We start from the raw sequence: 27,714 nt of genomic DNA, 5'->3' as shown, positions 1-27,714 counted from the left end.
ATCCGTCGTCTCATTAGGCGCATGCGCCGACATTGTCAGGCATGCATACAAGCACAAACTACCATTTTGAGCTGCTGCAATGTAATTTCAGGAAAATAGACTAGCCTGCTGCATAATTTTTTCACTTTGACTTTCGGGGTGTCCTTGAATTCAGCTCTCTGTAGGTTGATCATTGCCATCAAACGATGTAGCTTACTTTCGTTCCTAACACATTACCCAGTCCATATCAGTATAGATATCCAGCATGAGATTTTTCCCCATTGTGATCTGATGTGTTTTCAAAGTGTTCCTTACATTTTTTGTGAGCACTGTATTTTAAGATATGCTGTGTCAATGTGAACATAAACATAGCAGTGGTTTCCCAAATTTAGCAGCAAACATTTAAACACACCTCAAACCAATGTGTCCTTGTGGAGGGAGTATGCACTGGCAGCTTCAGCATTTCAAGATTGTTCCACTGCATTATTCAGAGTGAAACTAACTCTTTCATGCACAGCTACAGAAGGACGGTCTGCAACAATGGGCCCCTCTTACCTGAAAAACGTTAGTAGGAAAACCACCAAGTGATGGTGAGTGTACTGGGCAAAGAATCTAAGGCGAGGAGGTGCCCTGCGTGGAGACCCAGGGAAGTCCATGTCTGCAAGTCTTCAAACAGACGTACACATCAGCCTCAACTTCTCCCCAAACAAGAAAGGAGATCCTTTATAAAGGCCTGCAGACAAGAAAGAAGAGAAAGGACATTATACAAAATAGCCATGTATGAAAATACACCACAGTGGTGCATTAAATATAATGCAGCCAGACCATTTCCTGAATAAAAAAGGTTGTGTCACTGAGTGGGTCTGGGCAAAGTGTCATCAAACTACAATAGTATTTTGTAGGATGCAAATTCCAAGGTTGTAACCCTTACCCATGGATGAGAATGACCTAGAAAGTGTGTATGCTTAGGCCAGAGATTTGCTGAATAGTAAAGCCAGGGAGGCACTTGAACCTGCATCCCAAATCAGTAATGTTAGCTCCTCCATACAATCACCGGCCACTTTATTAGGTACACCTTGCTAGTACCGGGTTGGACCCCTTTTTTGCCTGCAGAGCTGCATTTCTTCATGGCATAGATTTACCAAGGTGCTGGGAACATTCCTCAGAGATTTTGGTCCAGATTGACAGGATAGCATCACGCAGTTATAAGAAATAATACCTCTGCGCTGCCTCTGTGTAGAACAAATCCACAGTGTATGAACTAATGTGTATAATAAGAAAGGCAAACTATATATATTTATTTGCTAAGTGTAGTTGCTGCAAACACTGTTCTGCATTCCCACCAATAAATAAATAAATATGAATAAGCGCTGCACATATCAGAAAAAATAAACTGATACTGTAAAACAAATGGCCTCAAATAATCAGTGATGAAAAAATATCAAATCATCAAATGAAATCAATTTACATTTGAATAGTTAAAAGTAAAGTGCACGTGTGCTAAAAAGTGCATAATAGACCAGATTAAAAATGATAAATAAGGGGTCTAGGTTTTCTTTCTTCAGTGTGACAACATATAAACTTGTAGTGTTGGTCCCTTTAAGACTCCCCTCACATGCGCTCATCCATATGTTAGGGTAAAAAACAAAGTGTCCTCCCATAGGGTAAAATTATCAGTAACAATCTTTTTATTAAAAGGAGTAACTCTTGCTTCAAAAAAAAGCAGTAAAAACACCTTTGGTATCATATACTCAGAATAAAATTATCTCCAACAAATCACTTCCAGTCTGGGATGCCCGACTCGTTAAAGCCCCGTACACACGTACCGATTGTCGGCCATAAATATTCGGCCGACGACCGATCGGCCAATTGTAGGCTTGTTAGTATGATGCTTCGGACAGCCGACAGCGCATTTTCGGCCGAACAGAATCTGTCGTGCAGGCATTAAAATTTTTGCTGGCCAACACCAAATCGGCCAATTGTTCGCCAGTCAGTACAGATTTCGGCCGACAGACAGCAGATTTGCAAGACTGGGCATGCTCAGAAAAGAAAAAAGACAAGGAAAGTTAACCATCACATGACATCACTTCTGCAGTCGGCTGTTGTTGGCCGACAAAATTCGTGTGCAGTCTTTTGCAGTTTTCAACAGACACGACAGCCCTGGACAAAAGACGGCCGATCGTTCAGCCGACGATCAGTACGTGTGTACGGGGCTTTACATCACACCCACGTTATTTCATCAGGGTTCCCTGATGCTGAGTATATGATACCAAAGGCGTTTTACTGCTTTTTTTTTTTTAATGTTAACCTGTGTGAATTGTAGCCCCAGTTTCCTGTTCTTAGCTGACAGGAGTGGCATTCGGTGTGGTCTTCTGCTGCTGTAGCCCATCTGCTTCAAGGTTTGATGTGTTGTGTGTTCCGAGATGTTCTGCATACCTTGGTTGTAATTAGTAGTTATTTGAGTTACTGTTGCCTTTCTCTCATCTCAAGCCAATCTGGCCATTCTCCTCTGAGCCATTTCCATCCACACAACTGTGGTTTACTGGATATTTTCTCTTTTTGGGACCATTCTCTGTAAACCTTACCCTAGAGATAGTTGTACATGAAAATCCCAGTAGGTGATCAGTTTTTCAAATACTCAGACCAGCCCGTCTGGCACCAACAACGATGTCAACATTCAAAGTCACTTAAATCCCCTTTCTTCCCCATTCGAATGCTTGGTTTGAACTTCAGCAAGTCCACCTTACCACGTCTAGATGCCTAGATGCATTGAGATGCTGCCATGCGATTGGCCAATTAGCAATTTGTGTTACCAAGCAATTAAAAAAAGGTATACCTAATAAAGTGGCCGGAGAGTGTATTTACCTTTTACTGGTACACCATGAATACTGACCTCCTGGCACCAACCTCTGGGGGCTCAAGGCATACAAAATGTATGACATCATCACAGCTGTGTTGCGAGTGGCTGGTGTTGCCATTGGCAAGGGCTGTATAGCCATACACATCACTTTCAAAGCATTAAGTCTATGTAAATCCTTCTAGGAGCAGGAAGAATGGGTTAGCTTGCCACAGGATTCATTATTACATGTCAGTACAGTCTGGTTCTTCCCCCTCCACTCCCTCTCAACAGGTTTGTTAAAGTAGAACTAAAGGCAAAGCTTTTTTTTCAATTTTGGATAGAGTGGAGAGACATTATAACCCCTGTCAGTTTTAATTGCAGTCTGTGCCCCCGTTAGAAAGAGTCACCCTCTCTATTTGTCCTGTTTACCATTATCATTGAAAGTGAAGGTACAAGAAAAACCCAAATTGTGGGTTGACATGAGAATGGCATAAACAGAGGTGATTAAGACCAGTGTGAACTGTAGCGGCAGGAATCCGATATTCCACTGTGGCTCTGAGCAGCTAGGTGCAGCCACTGTCCCTATTCATTATAATGACAGGTCACTAGTGGCCGCAGGTATTTTCAGCTTTCCGCACAGCCAATGACTACCTACGGGGATCATAGCTGGATGCACGCAAAGTGCATCCAGGAGCGATCACCAAAAGTAATCTCTGGCTTTGCAAAGAGCTGTGAATAGCTGCAGCCACCAGCGACCTGTCATTATTGTGAATGGGTCCACAGGCCACACCTAGCTACTCAGAGCCACAGCAGAAATCTCTGATTCCTGCCGCTACAGTTCACACTGGTCTTAATCACCAGTGTGAAAGTAGCCTAATAAAGGAAAAAATCTTCCATTGTGGACACTAGTTCTGGTGACCCCCTGGGATTCCCTTACACTTCCTGTTTTGGCTTCAGGACAGGAAGTGAAGGGAAGTCTCCCCAATGGGACAAAAGGCAAAAACTGGCAGGGATTATATCCCTCCCTTACTCTATTCAAATTAAAATATAACTAAAGGCAAAACTTATTTTTTAGTTTTGGACAGAGTGGAGATAGATTAGAACACTTATCAGTTTTTATTGCTGTCTGTGTCCCCGTTAAGGAGATTCGCCCTCTCTATTTGTCCTGTTTACCATTATCATTAAAAGTGAAAGTAAAAGAAAATCTAAAATTTTGGGATGTCCCCAGAAAAGTGAGCGAGTGGAAATTCTTCAATAGGGACACTAGTTCTGGTAACCTGGGGGGGGGGGCAAAGAAATCCCCTTAATATGCAGTGACTTCCTGTTTGGCTATGGGATAGAGAGTGAAGGAAAATCTCCACAATGGGACACAAATGCCAAAAAAAAAAAAAAAAATCTGACAGGGTTACCCTCTCTAACTCTGTCTAAAATGAAAAAAAAAAAAAAAGTTTTGCCTTTAGTTCTACTTTAAGAAAAAAAATGTTTATTCTTTAAAGAGGAGCTCCAGGCACCTATAATAAAAAAATAAAAGTCAGCAGCTACAAAAATTGTAGCTGCTGACTTTTAAAAACAGCCACTCGCCTGTCTCACGGTCCAGGGGTGCACTCAACCCAGCCATCTTCATCTACGGTCCTCCCTCAGCGGTGCCAGTATCTTCTCTATGGGCACCTGGCTGTGACAGCTTGCGGCTTCACAGCCGGGTGCCCGCGGCGCTTTCTGGATTGGTGGATGCAGTCTTCTGGGACCTGTCATTGTCCCAGAAGACTGCAGGGGGGAGGGAGGAGAACTTCCGTTGCTGAGCGCTGCTCGGAACGGAAGTGGGAATCAAGTACCTGGCAAAATCGGGTACCTGTTCCCCCCCCCCCCCGCTCCCCAAAAGTGGCAATTGTGCAAGAGGAGCGGAGTACGAGTCCTTAAAGCGGAACTTACCCTTTTGGGTGGAGTTCAACTTTAAATTTCCCATACGGCAGCATATCCCTTCTATTTTGCAGCATATCCCTCTATTACACTTGCATATAACTTCTATTTTGCAGCATATCCCTCCTGCAATACAACATATCCCTCTTATTACACTTGCATATAACTTCTATTTTGCAGCATATCCCTCTATTACACTTGCATATAACTTCTATTTTGCAGCATATCCCTTCTCCATGCATACAATACACTCTGTCAACCTGGAACATTTCCGGTAACTTACCCCCATTGTAGAGTATTACCAATTAATAGCAGACCCCCATATGGCAGCATATCCCAGCCCACCACAAACCAACCCTCCACCCCCCCCACTCCGTACAGCAGAATACAGGCTCGCCTCCCTGTGCCGGTTAGCTGAACCCCTCTCTCACCGGAGTCTCCCCGGGCCGCTCTTTTCCTCACCCGGCTCATCAGTGTTGGACCAGCTGTTGCCGACCGTGCTGAGTCCACTTCCGGGATCACCTGACTGCTCAGAGATACGGCGAGCGTGGCATGCTGGGAACTGTGGTGAGCAGCGACGGGTGGGCGTGGCCTGTGATGCTGTGCAGAGTTGGCAGTAGGACTGGCATCTCTAGGGATCTCTTACCTTCCGTATTGCGAGTGTGTGGGCTGTGACAAGCATGCGCAAAGTGAAGTTACAGCTGCTGTCTGTCCTGGTTTAAAGGGGTGAGGTGGCAACCCTAGCTGCTGATCTCCATCTGTGGTCTGAGTGGAAGCTAGGTGCCAGGTTTCTAGTATTTTTTAATGGAGTGGTCAGCTTATACACACCTATATTACCAAAAGTATTGGGACGCCTGCCTTTACACACTCATGAACTTTAATTGCATCCCAGTCTAAAGCTTGATACACACAATACAATTTTCTTTAGATTTTCTCCTTTAGATTTACCAAAACCATATAATATGAGGTCAAACCTAAACACTTTCAATTTGTTATGCAGTCAGGCGGGCCCTTGCACTACATAGATGAAGATAAATCTAAAGGAAATTGAACAACAAAAGTTGTATAGTGTGTATCCAGCTTAAGGCTTCATTCACACCAATTCGTTTTTTCATGCTGTTTTGCAGAAATACAGGACATTTTTTAACATAGGTTCCTATGGAAAATGGTCACATCAATGCATTTTTGTGCCTCTGCCTTTTTGGAAAGGGCCAGGGACTTTCTTAAATGCAAAACGGTACTTTCTTTGCTTTTTTGGTTCAATAGACTTCAATGGAGAATCTGCAGAAAAGCATGTGGTGCGTTTTTACCGTGATTTGCATTTTTAAATTTACATTTTTCTAAAAAAAAAAAAAAAAAAAGCATTAAAAATAGCATAAAAAAAAGCATGATAGCAATTTATAAATACCTCAATGGTGATCTCGGCATAGAAAAAAAGCTATTCAGTCGCAAGTATTGCATGAGAACTCGAGGGCATACAATGTGATTAGAGGAGATGCGTTTTGACCTCAGACCTCTTTACTGTTAGGGCTACAAGATTGTGGAATTCTCTATCACAAGAGGTGGTTTCTGCGGGAAGTATGGCTACTTTCAAAAGATTCTTGAACATACATCTCAAGGATCAGAACATTCAGGGGTATGAGAGATGATTAGGGCCACACACACCTACACAGGTTGAACTGGATGGACTATTGTCTTTATTCAACCTCCACTACTATGGAAAAACTCAAACCGTGGTAAAAAACATGGAAAGCACTACAGAAACACTCAAAAGCAACATGCATTGGTGTGAATCAAGTCTTAAGCCTCGTACACATGCAACGATTATCGGCCGACCGATCGTCCGTCTTTTGTCCAGAGTGGTGTTTTGTTGGTTGGAATGTGCCTAGACTGCACACAAATTTTCTCGCCCAACAAAATTCTACTTCAGAAGTGATGTCATGTGTTGGTTTGCTTTCTTTGTGTTCTTTCTTCTCTGAGCATGCCCAGACTTGCTCATCAGATGTTTCCCTGTCAAAATCTGTACTGACTGCACGAAAATCCTTTTGGGTGAAGCTCCACTTTAGTTATCACAACAAGAGGAATCAGTGTTGTAACAAGAAAAGCTGTAGAGTCTGCATTTCTTCATGCTGGAATGAACCTTGGAAAATCTCTTACCAATCATAAACCTTCTGTTGAAGGGCTGCCTGTGATTTAAATGCACTGTTTGTACTTCTGGGAAAGGCAGGGAACCAATTACATGAGAAAAAATGAGACTTTTAAATACAGTGTACAGAATATCCTCAGGTTTCCATATGGGAACAACACAACATTTCATTTTTTTTTCTTTACAGTTTTTAAAATGATAGATAACCACAAATTAAGATGCTGATGTAGGTCACGCTGCAAAAATGGAAATCTCCTTAAAGCGGAGTTCCACCCAAAAATGGAACTTCCGCTTTAGGTATTCTAACCCCCTGACATGCCACATTTGGCATGTCATTTTTTTTTGGGGGGGGGGGGGGGAGCGGGTACCTAGTTTTGACAGGTACCCGCTCCCACTTCCGCTCGGAGCGCCGCGGCGCTCTGAGCGGAAGTTCTCCTCTGCCCCTCCCTCCCTGCAATCTTCTGGGACATGTCAGAGGTCCCAGAAGATTTCCGGCCAATCAAGACGCACAGCGCGACTCGCGCATGCGCAGTGGGTACCCGGCTGTGAAGCCGCAAACTGTCACAGCCGGGTGCCCACAGCAGTGATGCCGGCGCCGAGGGAGAGGATCGAGGCTTCGGGCGGACGCATCGCTGGACTGTTGGACAGGTGAGTGAAATGGCTGGAACTCCGCTTTAAGGCCCCTTTCACACTTATGTGACCTGAAAGTCGCACAGTTTTACAGCGATTTTTTTTACAGCGGTTTTGCCGTGATTTTGACTGGACTTGAAGCAATGCCTATGTCTATGGACCTCAAAATGCATTAAAATTGGCCCAAATAGTGCAGGGACTACTTTGAAGTCATTGTGACTTGAAGTCGCACAGATATGAACAAGTACAGTTCATTCTGTGCGACTTCAAGTCACAACAACTTTAAAGTAGTCCCTGCACTACTTAGGGCCGATTTTAATGTGTTTTGAGGTCCATAGGCATTGCTTAAAGTCCAGTCAAAATAGGGGCAAAATCACGGCAAAAAATTGCATCGCGGGACTTATAGGTCGCATAAGTGTGAAAGGGGCCATAGGGTACGTTCACGCTGAACGCGAGTTTGAAATCGTGCTGAACTCACACAGTTTCAAACCCGCATTTCAGTGCAAGTTCGGGGGCAATTTGAATGATACCTGTGCGGGTTCATGCATAGATGTTTATTGAAATCGCTCCTAAAGTCGCCAAAAGTAGTGCAGAAACTACTTTTGTAAATCAGAGCGGCGCTGCAAAGTTGATGTCACACAGATTGGGACAGTGCCGTTGCTGGCAACAGGCTGCAATTTGACATGCGATTTGACATGTCAAATTGCGCCGATGTGAACGGGCGCTTAAACACTGTAACCTTATGACCAAAGCCCCTGGATACAATTTAACTCTCTATCATCTACCAAAAGACACATTTTTGAATGGCCCTTTAAAGGCTTAAGAATAATGGCCCTTTGAAGGCTAACTTCATCTTTTAGAAAAAAATAAATAAATAAATTCACGTTTGCTGGTAAAAACAGAGTGTGCATTTATTTTTTATTTTTTTTTCGATCAGCAAATCGCGGGTGCAATGCCATGCTCCTGCAGACTTTCAGGATAGCTGTCTGCCCGTACCTCCGATTCGAGCATGCAGTTCCTTGAGAACAGGAAGATCAATGAACTATGAAAGAGCTCACCAGCGCCCTTGTAGTTTATTGAGTAGTACTACAAGCTGTCTACCACAATAGATGATGGTACTTGTCGTCTATTTATTCATAGGAAACTGTGAATGAGTGACCTGTTCATGTATTACACGTTATATTTTAGGGTTTTAAAGAGATTGTAAAGTCTCTCTTTTTTTTTTTTTAAAATAACAAACATGTAATACTTACCTCCTCTATGCAGTTGGCTTTGCATAGAGCAGCCCAGATCCTCCTTTCCTCAGGTCCCTCATTGCTGCTTCTGGCCCCCTCCCACCTGTCCAGTGCCCCCACAGCATGTAGCTTTCTATGGGGGCACCCGAGCTGAGCTGCAGCTCAGTGTGTCCATTCAGACATGGAGGTGCCGTTCAGCCCCGCCCCTCTCTCTCCTTATTGGCTATCTGATTTTGATTGACAGCCCAGGGAGCCAATTGCGCCGTGGCTGTGTCTCAGCCAATCTGGAGAGAGAGTCCCGGACTGCCAAGAGAGGTGTGGACATCACTGGACAGAAATGGGGCTCAGGTAAGTATTAGGGGGTGCTGGGGAGGCTGCTACACACAGAAGGTTTTTTATCTTAATGCATAGAATATAGTTGACTTTACAACTCCTTTAAATGATACAGGTTCAGAGAGGTGAACTTAGCCTTTACCCATAACAGCACACTTCTCCCAAATGCTTCATTTTAGTTTAGTAAATATACTTTTTAAAGGATTTTGCTTGATCTGAATAATACATGGAAAAAAGAAAAAAAAAACATGTGACCCTGTCAAAAAATCTAATGAGCTTGTAATGTCCTGTGTGCTCTCTGCCTGTGTTGGCTGTTATCAGTTAGCATCGCCCTCAGCTCACTCTGTGGGCTACAGAACAGAGGAAAAGGTGTTTCTCTTTCATTCATTGATGGACAGAGCTCCTAATCTTCTTAACCATTGGGTCATACTGCAACGTACAGGTGTAGGACACTAGGCAGAAAAAAAGCTTGACTACGCCTATGGGCAGTGCCAGGGGATATACTTCCAGCTATAGGCATTCAGTTTTTTCTGCCTAGTCAAGAGTAAGGACCTAGTTCCTTGCTGGGATCTTTGGTCCTGGCAAATTTTTCCTTTTCTAGTTAGACTTTTTCTGTTTTTCCTTTGAGAATCTATAATCAACTGCTGGACTGGGTGACGGGCTGGATATTTAAAAAAATCCAGTGGTCACCCCAGTTTGGCCAGCGACGTGCACAGACCAGAGCTCCGCACTGGGTAGGCCACAACAGGCCCCATCCTGGACCGAGGTGGCCAGCGAGTTAAATGTCTCGTGGGGACACATATAACCGTTGGACCGGTAAGTAGGTTGCCCCTTCCCTCATTTCCAGACAGAGAATGGGACGTGGGTACTCCCTGGGTTGGTCAGTCCCTCCGGGGTTAACCTCCACCCCCCGGCATTAATTATACATGCCCTGTGTCCCCCTGGCCTTCTCCTCTACTCAGGGTTGGTTGTACTGGGGGGGAGTCTCCCTTGGACTATGTGTTAGACCTAGGGAGATGGTGATCGGGCCTCCGCGGGTCCGCCCTTCACGTGGTTGAACCCGTCCATAATTTAGGCCCCAGCTTTGCGGCCTGCTGGCCAGATGCTTCGTGGGGCGGCTCTAGTGAGGGCAGCTGAAGCCGCCACTCTCTGCTCAGGCCCCCGTCCTCCTATCCGCTGCCTCGGTCAGGCCCGGTTCCTTTGGTGCCACACACTTGCGGCCGGGCGGCTGAAAATTTAAGCCGCGGCTTTTGGCCTACTAGTGCAGTCAGTGTAGGCGTCCGCCCTCCCCTCCGCTGCCTCGGCCAGTCTCTTCGTTTAAGACGGGCCCCTTCTTCTGGAAGGACAGCGAGGTGGGGGTGGTCCTGGTCTCTGACAGTAGTAGCCGCTATTATGCTACCCTTCTCAGCGGTGCTGTGGGCCCTGGGGGGTTTCTGATTGCGGGACTACTTGCATCGGAGAGGCAATAGTGGCGTGACTTCAGCAGGCTTTGGAGGGGTGTCAGCGGTCGGTGGCCTCCATGCGGGGACTTAGTTGGTGCTTTTCTGTGTGGGGCATCAGTTGGCGACCCCCCCCTGCGTCTTTTTGTGTTCCCGGTAGCGCCCTCCTACCCTCCCCTGCCTCATCTGTTCTCAGATCCTGAATCTTGTTCTCTCGCTGCGGACGTGGCCCACCCTGCGGGGTTAGTCCATGTCCCTGACCTGTCAGATAGTGAGGATATTCCCTCCACAGCTGTAGCTGTGCTCGAGAGGCGCTGGTTGATGCTCTGATTACATCCATGTGGGAGATTTTGCAGGTGGAGGGTGCAGCTAAAGCGGCTGCCTAGGTTGCCGTTCCCTTCTTTTGACACTCACTAACCGTCTCGCACGGCAACAGTGTTTCCTTATCCCTCCTATTTTGACAAATGTGTCTAGATTGTATGGGAGCTTCCAAAATGTCCCTGTGTGGTTCCTAAACGCTTTTCTGTGAGGTATCCCTTGCGGCGTCACTACTCTAAAAGTGGACTGTTCCGCCAGTGATGAACCCCCCTGTCCCCAGGTGGACAAGGCAACCATGATTCCGGTAGAGGAATCTCCGACCTTAAGGATCCGGCTGACAGGAAGGCGGAGGCTGTGGCCCAATATCTTCTTGACTGCTTGCTCAGCACTCAGACCAGTACTGGTCATTGCCCTGGTGTCTCAAACACTAACTGAGTGGGTTAAACTTTTGCGCCATGACCTAGAGGGTAAGCAGGTTCCCCTGCCTTGGCTGAGTTAGCAGACCAATTGGTTCAGGGGCGGCAGTTTGTCTGCGATGCCTTTTTGGCTGTGGCTCCCCTGCTTTCTAATTTGCCTGTTTTGGGAGTGGGCTTAAATGTTGGTCTGCACACCACCAGACTCCTGGGAAGCTTTGACTGCCTTCCTCCTTCAAGGCGATCGCCTGTTTGGGATTACCCTAGGTGACATCTTTTAAGAGTCTCACAGGGGGGAAGTGTGCTTTTCTTCCACAAGAATGGAAACAGCTCTTTGTAGCAGACGTAGTCCGGCTTTCTCGGTTCACAAGAAGTTTTAAGTCCTCCTAGGGAGGTTCCTTGCTGCCCAAACCTGACACACCGAGAGCAGGATTTTTTTCTAGACCCGCAGACTGTAACGCTCTTGCGTTTTTATAGTGAGCTGGATTTGCAGATGCAGAATCTCCACTCAGTAGTCATGTAGAGATGTGTTGAATTACCAGATCCAACTCTCCAGACTCATCACTGTGGACCCGCCTGCTTCAGCATACAAATATACATACACTCAATAAGATGTTCCTGGAGTGATAGGATGTATATGACAATATAGAGGTGATGTGCTGAAGGGACAGGCATGAGCAGTGATAGCAATGATAAGCACTTGATAGTAATGTTCAGGAGAGTAGTAGATGGTAATAGGTAGAATGCAGATAGGTTAGTAATCATGTATAGTAACAGGTGTTAAGGACAGCAGATGACATATACAGGAGAGACTAACCCAGTGCAAGGATAGATGGTAGTAGACTCAAGAGCTAGCAATCTATGTAACAGTGCAGATGATAGGATTAGTAATGCATAGATAGTAACAGTCCTTAATGTGCAGAAGTAGATAGTGTAAGTTAGTTATGAAGGAATCCCCTGTGGGGTACTTATCACTAGTGAGGTTAGTAAGTAGAAGGGTCCGGTAGTAAGGGAGTGATCCGGTAGCGAGATACGGGATCAGTAGCGAGGTTCCGGTCTGTTCCAGGTAAAGAAAATAGCTGGAGGCTCCGGCAGCATAAGACAAGGCTGCTAAGCATGCGGTTTGAACGAACAACCTGTGAGAGAAATCCGGCGATTGAAATAGCCGCTCAGAGCGGCGATCAGTGATGATGTCATGCGGCTTAAAGGTATATGCGTTCCACCTAACTGAAAAGGTGGGATGCAATATGTAACGAAAAATGGGCAATAAGGGTACCAAAGGTACCAGAATCTTACAGTACCCCCCCCCTTAAGGCCGGCTCCAGAAGGCCTATAGCACTGGTTTCTCCGGGTATTTAGAATGAAACCTTCGTATAAGCCTGGGTGCGTGAACATCAGAAGTATCCAACCAGGTGTCGTCTTGGGGTCCATAGTTCTTCCATCTTATGAGATATTGGAGTTTTCCTCTGTGGATACGAGAATCCAAAATCTCCCTAATCTCAAATTCTTCTCCGCCTTCAACTTGTACTGGAGGTGGAGGCAAGATGGTAGGCCTTATTCCTTGGTTAGGAACATGTGGTTTCAGTAGCGACACATGAAAGATGGGATGTATTCTGAGATCTGCCGGTAAAGTGAGTTGCACTGCAGCTTTTCCAATGAGTTTCTTAATTGGGAAGGGTCCCAGAAATAAAGGTCCAAGCTTTTTGCTAGGGATCTTTAACCTTAAATTTTTCGTTGATAGCCAAACGAGGTCCCCAATAGCATATTGAGGAGAGGGTTTCCTACGAAGGTCGTAGTACCTTTTTTGTTGACTATGAGCGTGTGAGATGGTGGTACTAAGTAAACCCAGAGAGTCTTTTATTTGGGTAAGATAATCCGAGGCTACTGGGTTACTTGATGGTAGGATGCGTGGTGGAAGAAGTGTGGGATGAAATCCATCGTTTAAGTAGAACGGACTTTGCTTGGTAGTGCTGTGGGTTGCGTTGTTATAAGCAAATTCCGCCAGAGGGAGGAGGTCCACCCAATCATCCTGTAGGTATGAGGTGTAGCAACGTAGATATTGTTCAATGCACTGGTTGACTCTTTCAGTCTGTCCGTTGGTTTGAGGGTGGTAAGGAGAAGTGAGCTTTCGCTCAATCCGTAGTATATGACATAGAGCTTGCCAAAACTTGGAGATGAACTGTGAACCACGGTCGGATAAAAGAGTCTTTGGAATTCCGTGTAACTTGAACACATGTTTCATTAGTAATTCCGCTGTTTGCTTAGATGAAGGTAGTCTGCGAATAGAAATGAAATGTGCCATCTTTGTCAGATGGTCCACTGACACTAGAATGGTATTAAATCCTTTGGAAGGTGGTAGTTCTACTATAAAGTCTAAGGACACAACTTCCCATGGAACCTGGGGTATTGGTAGACTGCAAAGTAGACCAGATGGTTTTGTAGTGTCAATTTTGGACCTTGCACAGATTTCACATGAAGAAACAAATTTTTGTAGACGTCTTCATATCAGGCCACCAAAACTGCCTGGTAAGCAAATTAAGGGTTTTAGTCATACCCATATGTCCTGCCATAGGCACATCATGTGACAATTCCAAGATCTTGGTGCGCATAGTAGGGGGTATGTAGAGTTTGTCGTTGTAGTAGAGGAAGCCTTCTGCATCAGTACTTAGTTGTGGTGGAGGTGAATCCAGTCCTATACTGTGCAAAATCTCTTCCTTCAGGGAACGAACAACACCAATAATACGTTCATAGGGTATTATAGGAATAGAAGGGATTTTGGCGCAGTTATCTTCGGTTAATCGTGATAGCGCATCCGCTTTTTTGTTTTTGTCTGCAGGCGTGTAGGTCACTAGGAAGTTGAATCTTAGGAAGAATAATGACCATCGTACCTGCCGGTGGGAAAGAGTTTTGTTAGTCTGAAGGTATTGAAGATTTTTATGATCTGTATATATGAGTATTGGTAATCGGGTACCTTCAAGTAGATGTCGCCAATTCTCTAGTGCCAGCTTTATGGCAAGCAACTCTTTTTCACCCACTGGGTAATTCACCTCTGGGCTGCTTAGTGATTTAGAGAAGAAAGCAACTGGGTGGAGTGGTGAAGTATTTGTTGGTCGTTGGGAGAGAACTGCTCCTACTGCCATGTTTGACGCATCTACCTCCAGGATATATTGGAGGGATGGGTCTGGATGGCGTAGTATGGGAGCAGAAGTAAAGCTTGATTTTAACAAGCGGAAAGCTCCATTTGCTTCTTCTGACCATTTGAATGGTTTCTTTATACTTGTAAGTTGTGTGAGAGGTCTCACAATAGCAGAGAAGTTCTTGATGAACTTCCTATAGAAGTTTGAAAATCCGAGGAAACGCTGTAATGCCTTACGAGTTGTTGGTATAGGCCAATCCAGAATACACGATATCTTGCTCATATCCATCTTGATTCCGGTTTTAGATATGATGTATCCTAGGAATAATATTTCTTCTTTATGAAATAGGCATTTTTTTAATTTCACGTATAGATTGTGTGCGAGTAATCTGGATAACACAAGTCTTACATGTTTTATATGTTCAGACAAAGATCGAGAATAGATAAGTATATCGTCCAGATATACCACGACACAGACATCAAGTAAGTCTCTGAAGATGTCATTTATGAATCGTTGGAAAGCTGCGGGAGCATTACACAACCCGAAAGGCATCACAAGATATTCGAATAATCCGTATCTGGTTCTGAATGCTGTCTTCCACTCATCTCCGTCACGGATTCGGATTAGGTTGTATGCCCCTTTTAGGTCCAATTTAGAAAAGTAGGTAGCCCCAAGCACTTGTTCAATGAGTTCAGGGATGAGCGGTAAAGGATAGCGATCCTTTATCGTAATGGTATTTAATTGCCTATAGTCAATAATAGGCCTAAGACTTGAATCCTTATTGCGGACAAAGAAAAGTCCTGCAGCTGTGGAAGAAGTAGAGGGTCTGATGAACCCTTTCGCCAAATTCTCATCCAAGTATTCCTTGAGATGAGAAAGTTCATCCTGTGAAAGAGGATAAACATGACCGAAAGGCAATTTGCTATTAGGGAGTAGATCGATAGAACAATCATAGTCCCTATGGGGAGGCAACACTTGAGCATTTTTCTCAAGGAAGACTTCGGTCAGATCCTGGTAGCATAGTGGTGTAATCTCATCTGACACCACAGACAGGATCTTTCCATAAGATGGGAGGTTACACGTGATCTCGCAATAGTGAGAAGGGAAGGTTAGAGTCCGTGTTTTCCAATCTATGGTTGGTTGATGTATGTGTAACCAGGGGAGTCCCAAAATAATGGGAAAATGTGGTGAAGGTAGTACATCAAAAGTGGTGGTCTCCATATGGGACTTATTAGCAGTGACAAGGAGTGCTTGTGTCTGATTGGTGATTGGACCAGAAGATAACGGAATACCGTTAATGAAACTAACAGAGAGAGGTTTAGGTTTTGAAATAATAGGTATTTTATTTAAAGTAACAAAACGTGTATCGATATAGTTCCCACAAGATCCTGTGTCGATCATAGCCTTGGTGGTGATCCTAGTTTGGTCCCACTGTAATGTCAAATGAATAAAGAGATAGGGATTAGAAAAGGAAGTCGTTAATCCCCCTAGCAAGACATGTGAACACTCACCCTCTTTTTTGCGGACAAGGGGACAGACGCTTATCAAATGATCCGGGGAGGCGCAGTACATGCAGAGATTTCTGGATCTTCTCCTGGCTCGTTCAGTAGTCGATAAAGGTGGGCGTATGGTTCCTACCTCCATAGGAGTAGGGTCAACGGCCGAAATCCGAGAAGGACTGGACGATGGCATTCCCATCTTCTCAGCCTTTCTTTCTCGCAGTCGCCTGTCAATGTTGATACTGAGTTGTATTAAGGCATCCAAAGTGCCAGGTAAATCCGCTCGGGCGAGCTCGTCTTTAACGGCTTCTGACAACCCAAGTCTGAACTGAGTTCGCAGAGATGTATCATTCCACCCTGAATCAAGGGTCCATCTTTTGAACTCTGCTACAAAGTCTTCAACAGGTCTCCTTCCTTGTTTTAAAGCCCTTAATTGGATATCAGCAGTACTCTGCCTATTGGGGTCTTCATATAAGCTAGCGAGTTCCGCTAGGAATAAAGGATAGGAGTTGAGAAGAGGATCATCTTTCTCAAAGAGAGAGTCTGCCCAGGCCCGTGGATCACCCGTCAAATATGAAATAGTGGTACAGACTTTAATTTGATCAGTAGGGTAAGTACGAGGTTTTAGCAAAAAAAGCAATTGACATGCGTTTTTGAATTCACAAAATTTTTTCCGATCACCTGTAAACACTAGAGGAGGGTTTATTTTAGGTTCAGGGGGCTGAGCAGCAGTAAGCTGTGAAAGACGGGCTATCTGCTGTCTCAGAGTCTGATTTTCATCTTTTACTTCAGTAAGAGCAAGTATTAATGCATTTACTTTTTGTGTTAATTGTATCACTTGAGTGGGTAATTCTGCTGAATCCATTTTTTGGGTTCGTTCAATCTGTAACGCTCCTGCGTTTTTATAGTGAGCTGGATTTGCAGCTGCAGAATCTCCACTCAGTAGTCATGTAGAGATGTGTTGAATTACCAGATCCAACTCTCCAGACTCATCACTGTGGACCCGCCTGCTTCAGCATACAAATATACATACACTCAATAAGATGTTCCTGGAGTGATAGGATGTATATGACAGTATAGAGGTGATGTGCTGAAGGGACAGGCGTGAGCAGTGATAGCAATGATAAGCACTTGATAGTAATGTTCAGGAGAGTAGTAGATGGTAATAGGTAGAATGCAGATAGGTTAGTAATCATGTATAGTAACAGATGTTAAGGACAGCAGATGACATATACAGGAGAGACTAACCCAGTGCAAGGATAGATGGTAGTAGACTCAAGAGCTAGCAATCTATGTAACAGTGCAGATGATAGGATTAGTAATGCATAGATAGTAACAGTCCTTAATGTGCAGAAGTAGATAGTGTAAGTTAGTTATGAAGGAATCCCCTGTGGGGTACTTATCACTAGTGAGGTTAGTAAGTAGAAGGGTCCGGTAGTAAGGGAGTGATCCGGTAGCAAGATACGGGATCAGTAGCGAGGTTCCGGTCTGTTCCAGGTAAAGAAAATAGTTGGAGGCTCTGGCAGCATAAGACAAGGCTGCTAAGCATGCGGTTTGAACGAACAACCTGTGAGAGAAAGCCGGCGATTGAAATAGCCGCTCAGATCGGCGCTCAGTGATGATGTCATGCGGCTTAAAGGTATATGCGTTCCACCTAACTGAAAAGGTGGGACGCAATATGTAACGAAAAATGGGCAATAAGGGTACCAAAGGTACCAGAATCTTACACAGACAAGGCATCTTCAGTCTGAAGGTGTGCCCTCACCCGTGCCTGGGGTGTGGGGAGGTTTTCGCTGGTTTCTGGGCCCGTGGAGTTTCCTTCTTGCCCTCCAAAAAGGTTCTTTCCTTCCATTGTGTGTCCCGATGCAGGCTCCCCTTGGGGCGATGCATGGTCTGTTTTATTTTTTCAGGTATTGGATTTGTTTCAAGGCTTTTATTCAAGCCTGTTAACGGTCACTGAGAAGAAGGACTAGGTACATCCAATCTAGACCTTAGGACTGTGAGCTGCTTTATCCAGGTACAGAAGTTCAGAATGGAGACCTTTCGCAAGGATGCTTCCCTGCACATTCTGATGTGTGCCTGACTTCAGCGCTTCTTCCGTTTTGCTGAGTATTACCAGTCATGGCGTTGCCCTTGGGTCTTGCCTCTATCCCCCAGGTCTTCACAAAATGTTGGCCTCGGTGCTGGCATTGTTATGTCAGTGGGGGATCACGGTACTGGGCTACTTGGATGACCTTCTTCTGAGAACAAAGTCCCCTCCTGCTCTGGTGGACAACTTTCAGATCACTATACAAATTCTGATTGAGTTCTGCTGGATTCTGAATTTTCAGAAGTCTGCTCTGGTTCCTTCCACAAAACTGGACAATCTGGGTCTGACTCTGGACTCGGCCTTAGCCAGAGTTCTCCTTCCTCTGGCCATGCTTCGGGCTGTGATTCATCTTCTGTTGTCCAGCAGACGGTTATCCCTCCAGACTTGCATGCGAGTGCTGGGCATAATAGTGTCTACCTTCAAGGTGGTTCAGTTTACGCAGTTTCACACGAGGTCCCTGCAAGGGAGATTTTGGTCAAATTGCAGTGATCAGACTTTGTCTGAATTTTGGACGGATCGTCTTCAGGGGTGTCTGGTGCGAATTCAATCGGGCAATGCCACGGCTGTGGCTTATGTCATCCACCTGAGGGGCACAAGTTGTGTCCTGGCGGCTCTGGAGGTAGCTGGTATTCTACAATGGGCAGAGCGCTCATTCCAGCCCACACTTTCCAGGGGTGGAAACATGGTAGGTGGATTAGCTCAGTCGACAGGCGTTGGACCAAGGGGAATGGTCACTTCACCTGGAGGTGTTTCATCAGTTGGTTCTCTGGCGGGGCATTCCCGAGGTAGACCTGTTGGCCTATCGGCTCTACAGGAAGGTCCAGAGGTTTGTGGCATGATCACTGGATCCTCTGATGGACGCAACAGACGTGCTGGTGGGCCTGTGGGGTCAGTATGGTCAGATTTACGCCTTTCCTCCTCTCTTCTGCCAAGACTTCTATGCAGGATCGAGGCAGAAGTGCCCTGGACTGGCCTCGCCAGGCCTGGTACGATGATCTGGTGCAGCTGGTTGCTGACGTTCCTTGGAAGCTTCCTCTCAGGGAGAATCTGCTCCAAGGGCGAATCTTCCATCCTGCCTTACAGTCGCTGGCATTGACGGCTTGGCTGTTGAATGCTAGGAGGATATGAGACTGCCTGAATCAGTGATTCCAACGCTGTTAAAGGCTAGGAAATCTACTTCTAAGAATCTACCATCGTACGTGGAGGACATACATTGTGTGGTGTGAGTCTCTTGGGGTTCATTCTTGCTCTTTTTCGGTGGCTTGACCTTCCTCCAACAGGAGGTTGAGCAGCGCCGGGCCTTGATTACCATCAAGGGACACGTGTCAGCTTTGGCGATCTTCTTTCGACGATCATTGGCCACCCATTCCTTGGTGCATACTTTTTATCCAGGGAGTTCGACACTTGGCTCCTCCAGTGCGGTCTCCATTGCCGCCTTGGGACCTCATTTTGGTACTGTCAATCCTCCAGAAACCTCCTTTTGAAAGTCTTGGGGAGGTTCCCCTACTTACGTTGTCCCAGAAGGTGACCCTTTTTGGGTGGCAATCACTTCTGCACGCAGGGTGTCAGAGCTGACGGCGTTGTCATGTTGTTCACCCTACTTTGGGGTTCACAGAGATAAGGTGGTTCTTCGCCCTTGTCTGTCGTTCCTTCCAAAAGTCGTCTCTGATTTCCGTTTGAATGAAGACATTGTGTTGCCTTCCCTGTGTCCCAGGCCAAAACATCCTAAGCAAATTGCCTTGCATTCCCTGGATGTGGTTCGGGCAATTTGGGTGTACCTGGCAGCTACAGAGTCTTTAGGAACTCAGACTCACTGTTTGTACTCACGGATGGGCCTCGGAAAGGGTTGTCTGCTTCCTCTGCGACCATTCCAGATGGATCAGACAGACGGTGATTCAGACCTATTCTATCAAGGGTCAGGTTCCTCCTTTCCCTGTCAAGGAACACTCTACTTGGGTGCTCAGTGCCTCCTAGGCTCTCCGTCCGTGACGCAGGTTTGTAAGGCAGCCACCTGGTCATCGGTGCATACTTTCACAACATTTTATAAAGTGGATGTGTTGGCATCTGCGGATACTTCTTTTGGCTGTCAAGTTTTGCAGGCTGCTGTTTAGAGGACCTAGTCCTCTTTGAGGGTGTATTGTTTTTTTTCAGGTGAGTTCCAGTTGTTCCTGTTTGAGCTCCATGTTACCTGGTTGGCTATGGTTTTGCCTTGGTAATTTTTTCTGTTGTTCCCACCCCTCATGTATACACTGCTTTGGGACGTCCTCATGGTTAAGAAGATCAGGAGCTGTGTCCGTCAATGAACGAAAGAGACATGGGATTTTTTTCTTACCGTAAAATCCATTTCTCTGATGTTCATTGATGGACACAGCACCCACCCCTCTGTGGAGTTAAATTTCTTCTGACACTGCTAGTAACAAAACTGAGTGCCTATAGCTGAATGTGGGAGTATACCCCCTGAGACCATAGGCGTAGTCAAGCTTTTTTTCCTGTCTAGTGTCCTACTCCTGTAGGGGGCAGTATAACCCAATAATTAAGAAGATCAGAAGCTGTGTCCCTCAATGAACATCAGAGAAATGGATTTTACGGTAAGACAAAAATACCATTTTTGTCACCCTATCACATTTGCTGACCTAGGTGACATCACTCCTTCTCCATAGGTACAGTACAGTGAGTTAGCATTGTCGCTTTAGGACAGGAAGTGTATTACTGACCAAATCACCAGGTGAGAATAAAGGAAAAAGAACAAATGAAGATCTAGGGACAAGAAAGCGGCAATATATTTAATTTTTGTTCTTTAGTTTAAATACAGGTTTTTTATTGCTTCAAGCATGCTACGATGACCTTCTTGGCTGGTATGTGGTACATGGAATGTGATCGCCACCTTATGGCTAGAAGATGTAAGTTCCCGCTGTCATTCCAAATAATGACACCTCTTATTGAAATATCAAGCTGTAATGATGATACATTAAAAAACAATACCAGAGCACACATGTGATTCATGAAGATCCATGAATAAATGGTAAACAATAATTACTAAATAACTCATCGTTCATACAATGATCATCATACGGACAACAAAATACATAATGTTACAGTCATTATTTACATGAATTCCATAGTGATAAATCTCATAAATTACACAGTGGGCATGTCCATGTGTATCGAAGAAATTAAGCCAACTCAGCACAGCACACATGCAAAAACTATTTTAACCCTTTCATGTGCCATTCACACACTTTCAGCTGCTGCTTGAAAGTTTGACAGTTTTTGTCGGCTGTCAGATGGAAGTGATCAGGTGGCTGTACAGCCATCTGATTGCTTCCACACACCCCAGCAACTGCCGGTCCCCCCATGTGCACCCCTGCCACAATGTCTCATTAAAGAGAACCTGTCACCAAAAAAAGCATCACTTTGTCTCCTATGTATTAAAATAAAGAAACTTTAGTGAAAAAAATTAAACGCCTCCCCCCCAAAAAAATAAAAAAATTTAGGTTCCCCTCCCACCCTCACATATATACAAATACAAACATAAACACATGCATCGGGGGCCACTACACACAAAAGCATAAATTATGGCTAAGTGAGAGCAATAATCCTAGGCCCATTATTCATGGTTGCTGTAACTCTAAACTGATGACCTGCAGGGGCTTTTAAAGCATTGCCTATTGAAAATTGAGGGTAAGTTTGTTGCAGTTTCACAGGTGCACAAAATTTTAAGAGTCGGTTCACACTATGGCGACACGACTCTGCACTACTTCGGGAGGCGACTTGTCAGTCCCGTGCACCGCGACTTCGCCGCGACTTGCAAGGTCTTCATATAATGAATGTCTATGCAAGTCGCTCCGAGGTCGCCCCAAAGTAGTACAGGACCCTTTTTCTAAGTCGGAGTGACTTGTGTCGCTCCTATTAGAACGCGTCCTGTAGCAGTCAATGGACCGCGAGGGACCGCGACTTGTCAGGCTGACAAGTCGCCTGACAAGTCGCGGCAGTGTGAATGGGGTCTAAGGCTTGACATGTTTGGTATTTATTTACTCTGAGCCATCTCATCTTTTACATTTTTCCAATAAAATGGGTAATAAATTGCGTTTGTGTGCCAAAAATTAACTTTAGTGTGTTTTTTACTGAAATGTTGTGCTTGATAAACAGTTGCACTAAGGCCCCGTTCACATAGGGGCGATCCGACTTGGGGCGGCGACCTCCGAGGTCGCGGTGCGAACAGCGCACCGCGACCTCGGAGCGGCCACCACGGACTTCATAACATTGAAGTCTATGGCGGTCGCCTCCGGGTCGCCCCAAAGAAGCTCCGGACCCTTTTTCTAAGTCGGAGCGACTTGTGTCGCTCCTATTAGAACGGGTCCGCAGCTTCCCTATGGAAGGCGACCTACGGCGACCTGTGAGGCGACCAGGTCGCCTCACAGGTCGCCTAAAGCCCCGTACACACACGCAGATCGTCGTCATACAAACGTCGGCGGACGAAAGATCTGCCGATTGTATGCGTGTTAGTATGGTGCCTCCGACAGATGTCTGCACACAATCCGCGGACAAGAGTCTTTCTTGCAAACATGAAAATTTTTGTCTGCAGACACCAGAACGGACGATTGTTCGCCTGTCAGTACAGAAATCAGCCGACAGACCGCAGATTTGCAAGACTGGGCATGCTCAGAAAATAAAAAACACAGGGAAAGTTAACCATTACATGACATCACTTCTGCAGTCAGCTGAAGTCTGCGGACAAAATTCTTGTGCTGTCCTTGGGCAGTCTTTGCACTTTTCAACAGACACCGACATCCCGGGGAGAAAAGACGAACATTTGTATGACGACGATCTGCGTGTGTGTACGGGGCTTTAGTGTGAACGGGGACTTATGCCCCATACACACGTGCAGATTATCTGCAGACTTTTGTCTGCAGACTTACCTTTTCTATGTAGTGCAAGGGCCTGCCGGATTGCATACAAATTGAAAGTGTTTAGGTTTGACCTCATATTATATGGTTTTGGTAAGTCTGCAGACAAAAGTCTGCAGATAATCTGCACGTGTGTATGGGGCATTACTGTAAATCATGTAACATTAAAAGAAGGAAGGAAAATATAAGCAGATAAGCTTTGAAGTATATGTGTATTAACTTTTTTTTTTGTTTTGGATAGAGTGGGGAAGAGTTAAAACCCTGATCAGTTTATTTTATGCCAGTTGTGTCCTGTTGGGGAGACTTCACTTCCTGTCCTTGCGATACAACTGAACCCTCGTTCACACTGAGGGCTGGTTTGAAATCGTATGAGTTTAGAATTCAAATTCATGTCAGTGCGAGTTCAGAGGCGATTTGACAAACATCTGTGTGGGTTCCTGCACAGATGTCCATTGAAATCGCCCCCGAAGTCGCCAAAAGTAGCGCAGTACTTTTGGGAAACGGTGCTGCGCCGCAAAGTCAGCATCGCACCAGTTCGGACAGTGCAATTGCGGGCAGTAGGCACCAACATGTCAAATCGGCCTGATGTGAACAGGGGCTTAGAGAAAATAAAGCAAGGGAATTTACCTTTAACCACTTCAATACTGGGCACTTTCACCCCCTTACTGCCCAGGCCAATTTTCAGCGCTGTCGCACTTTGAATGACAATTGCGCGGTCATGCAACGCTGTACCCAAACAAAATTTTTATCATTTTTTTTTTTAATGACAGATAGAGCTTTCTTTTGGTGGTATTTAACCACCACCTATTTTTTGCTAAACAAATAAAAAAAGACAAAGTTTTTCTTAGTTTCTGTTAAATTTTGTAAATAAGTAATTTTTGTCCTTCACTGATGTGCGCTGATGAGGCTGCACTGACAGGCACTGATGAGGAGGCACTAATATACAGCATTGATAGGCGGCACTGATATGCAACACTGATGGGCACTGATAGGTGGCACTGATAGGCAGCACTGATGGGCACTTATTGGCATCTGATGGGCACTTATTGGCATCACTGATGGGCACAGGTGGGCATCACTGATGAGCACTGGCAGGCATCCCTGATGGGACTGCACTGATAATCAATGCACTAATTATCAGCACAGACCTCCCTGTCAGTAGAGCCGTTTATTGGGTCTCCTCTACTCACGTGCTGTCAGTGTGAATAGAGGAATGCTGATAACTGACACTTCCTATTTACACTGTGATTAGCAATGATTGGACACAGCTGATAACATGGTAAAGAGCCTATATCATAGGCACTTCACCATGATAGAAGATGCGGTTTGTCCAAGCGACATACCTCACCACTGATACCTGCACTGCGCCCCCCCTGGGGTACAAAATCGGCACGTTGTGAAGGGCGTCATATGACGCCCATTTACAACAATTAAACCACCGCCCAGCTGTTATTTTGCTAAAAGGCCAGGTGTTAAAGCTGGGTATACAGTAACTAATAATCGTCCAGTTCAGCAGGAGCTTGACAAATTTTGCTCTGTGTGTACTGCCATCTGGGCAACAGAAGCTGGTCTAACGGTCCTGCTGCCAATGGCTGCAGCGCTGATCTGTGTATTCTGACAGTGAAGAGTCTCTGCTGTCAGAATTCAAAAGTGCAGTGGGGGAGATTCCTGCAGGGATCTGTGAGTTTTTTTTTTATTAAAGGAAAAAACCTCCCTATTTATATCCTGCTTTAGACAGCTGTAGAAGGTTGTCACTGGAATAGGTGTCCTCAGTGAAAACTTTACTCTCATTTCTGGTTCAAGTAATCAAGTGAAGATCACATTCTGTAGGCCATATACAAGCCAAGAATATGATCACACCATACTTTATTTGGAAGCTATACAAATATTTAAGTGTATCTGAACCCAAGAACAAAATGTGTTTGCTGCTTACCAGTCCTTAGATGTGGTGGCTCCTTTAGTTTTCTTTTTCAGGCTCTTTTTTTTTTCATTTTACCTGGTGATCTTGCAAGGAACACACTTCCTGTCCTGGGGTGACAACTCTAACTCATTGTACTGTATGTATAAAAAGTAATATTGTCACCCTAGAACAAAAAATGTGTTAGGATGGCAGAAAACCTTTCCCTCTGCTCATCTCCATAACACTGAGGGGCTGTTCTGTAGTCCACAGAGAGAGCTGAGGACAATGCTAACTGATAACAGCCAGCAAAGGCAGAGAAGCACACAGGATTTCTGCCAGGATCAGCAGGTATTTTTTGGCAAACAGATGTAACAAAATGGTATGGTTTAGAATTTCACATCACATTCTGTCTCTTAGGGTGCTAGGAGGAAAAGAGAGGGTTATTCTTCCCAGCAGGGAACACAGCCAACAATAAAATCTGACTGCTAAAGCCCTATAGGACAGCTGAAATTTTTTAGTTCCACAAAAAAGTTTAACCCCTTTGTGTTGGCTTCTGAATTATGTGACTGCTGTGATTGGCTCTCACAGCAGTCACGTGATCAGGAACCTGTCCCCCTGGCTTCTGCTCAGAAGCTGTGACTGAGATCAGTCAGTAATAGAGAGTGCGCAATAAACACAGCCACGCAACCTCAGGCCGCCTTTGACGCATATATGCGGTGGCAGGGTGTTAAAGCCCACTTTTGCCACAGCAAATATGTGGTATGAGGTCAGCAAGAGGTAAAGAAGTTTGTATTAGGTTTATTGAGTATTTGCGTGCAAGAGCATTAATCACTTTGTCATAATATCCAATATTATTATGGTTCTTATTATGATTGTTGCTACTACAAATATAACTTGTATCCAAAGCAATTGTCCTGCTTGTGCACTGACTATGCTGACAGCTCTCCTGCTGCCTGCCATTGATTTAGACATCCTTAATGTTTGGATCAATGACACGTATTGTCACAGTTGACACTGCCAGCTGCTACAGAGAGAGTTAGCTGGGGGCCCCATTCAGATTTTGCTATGGGCCTCATGATTTGTAGTTATGCCTCTGGTTGTACATACATATTGGAAGCATGTCTAAACCCCAAACAAAAATTATGACTAGGGGGAGGTGTTTTATAGTTCACAGACGATATCATGGAAAGCTAATAATGTTATTTGACATTGCAGATCAGTATGCAGAGCATTACAAGGATATTGGATTCCTTTCAGATCAACAGATCTTTTCTGTACTTGCAGAAATGTACTAAAAAATAAGAAAACTAATGCAGCCACTTCTTCTAAACATAGGTAAGCTACAATATATATCTTTTTGTTTTTGGGTTTGGATATACTTTAAGGCTTGTTGGTCCTTTAAATGGCGATGGTACAATAACTGGCATCAGTTCAGCGTGGGACAATGCTAGTGCCTGATTTACTGCTTCTCATTATAATATTCACAGAGGTCTCTTTGTGCTCACCCCTTGTATAGGATGACAGTGTCAGCCCGGGAAATGAGCCCTGACATTCATTACAGCCAATGTCTAGCAAAAGAGGCATCTGGCCTGCCAGTTCATAGTCACAAACCTGTATGATCCAGAAGATCCAGTTCTCTGGGACAGAAATCTGTGCATGTGTGGAAAGAGATTTTCATTAAAATGGGTCTGTCACACATTGAAAGAATGTAATGATTTTTTGTTGTGTTTTTTTTTTTTTTTATCCATTTTGCTATTGACAAGAAATCAGCACTGAGAAGTTATCCCTCTTTTTCATTTATCTTCAGCTCTGAACCTTGTATGGAGTCAGGAACTCTATAGACCGCGGACTACTACTCTACATGGCCACTCTCAGAGTTCCCTGCTTAATCAAACTGCATTTTATGTAATGGCAAGTCGTTGTCCTCATCACGCAGGGACTGTGTCACTTCTCAGACAGGCTTTGTTTTTTAAAAACACCATACTCTACTATGTTTTATTTCCTCCAGACAGCACAAGGAACGACCAAAGAAGGTAACTTTTCACTTTGCATATTTCATGGTGAAACCTGTGCCATACCTAATGTTTTATGTTACAGCCAGCCTCTCCAAGGCCTAAGAAGATTAAAAAAACTAAAAAAATACTACCACGTTTTTTACCTCTGCTATTGAGGTCAGACAAGTGACTCTGCCACTCGCAGTCCTGCTGTTGGTAATTTCAACAAACAGGATTGCCAAGACGGGCCTGTTTGTCCCCTGTGGAATTGTTCCCCCTGTAGTCAAAGCAGTGAGATGTTGCTCCCATAGCTAGCAATCTAAATTCAGGCACGTTCAGGCCAGCAACATCCGACTGCGTCTGCCTGCAGAAGAAGCGATTCCATAGGGACAGACAGGCAGTCATTTTAGTGATCCTGCTTCTAGCGATTTGTCTCTAGCAGGAGAATCATGATTGTTGTAAATGTGCCCTTTTCCATTACTGTATTTACAAAACAATAGAATAAAAAAAAAAAAACATAATAAAAATATGATAATGGTAATACACTATATAATCTGATTGTACAACCTCCTTCAGGATCACCACACACATTACATTATGATTGTATATTCTTCTTTAGATCTACCAACTATGTAGTGCAAGGGCCTACCTGATTGGATAAAGAGTGATTGGATAGTTTAGGTAGACTTTTACATTATGTAGTTTTGGTAGATCTAAGGTTGATTGTACAGGGATTATATGAACAGATTGTAACATGTATTGTGAGCCCAAGGGTACTTTCACAATGCTCTGTAGAAAAATCACGATTTTACTGTGATTTTTCTGCATTTCAGCTGCTTTTTGCTGTGTTTCTGTTTCTGGTGCGGTTTTGGGTTGTTGCATCTGTGAAAAATGGACATGTGACTATCAAACGCACCAAAAACACAAATTGCGATTGCT

The 27,714-nt window shown here is 44.7% G+C and overlaps 1 protein-coding gene across 1 annotated transcript in view; it reads right to left on the bottom strand.

The window, feature by feature from the left end:
• Positions 1 to 5,291, bottom strand: part of SLC37A3 (solute carrier family 37 member 3) — a 68,831-nt gene extending 63,540 nt beyond the window's left edge. The window contains exons 1-2 of the mRNA XM_082255073.1: positions 5,167 to 5,291; positions 535 to 712 (exon numbers count right to left, since the gene is read on the bottom strand). Coding sequence (XP_082111199.1) covers positions 535 to 635 — 101 coding nt within the window. The 5' untranslated portion in view covers positions 636 to 712; positions 5,167 to 5,291. The remainder of the gene's footprint in view (positions 1 to 534; positions 713 to 5,166) is intronic.
• Positions 5,292 to 27,714: the final 22,423 nt, after the last annotated feature.

This window comes from Pelophylax lessonae (assembly GCF_965119305.1).
Source record: "Pelophylax lessonae genome assembly, chromosome: 4".
Taxonomy (NCBI): Eukaryota; Metazoa; Chordata; class Amphibia; order Anura; family Ranidae; genus Pelophylax; species Pelophylax lessonae.
Note: the sequence above shows the minus strand (reverse complement) of the source record. Positions and strands in the feature narration are given on the sequence as shown.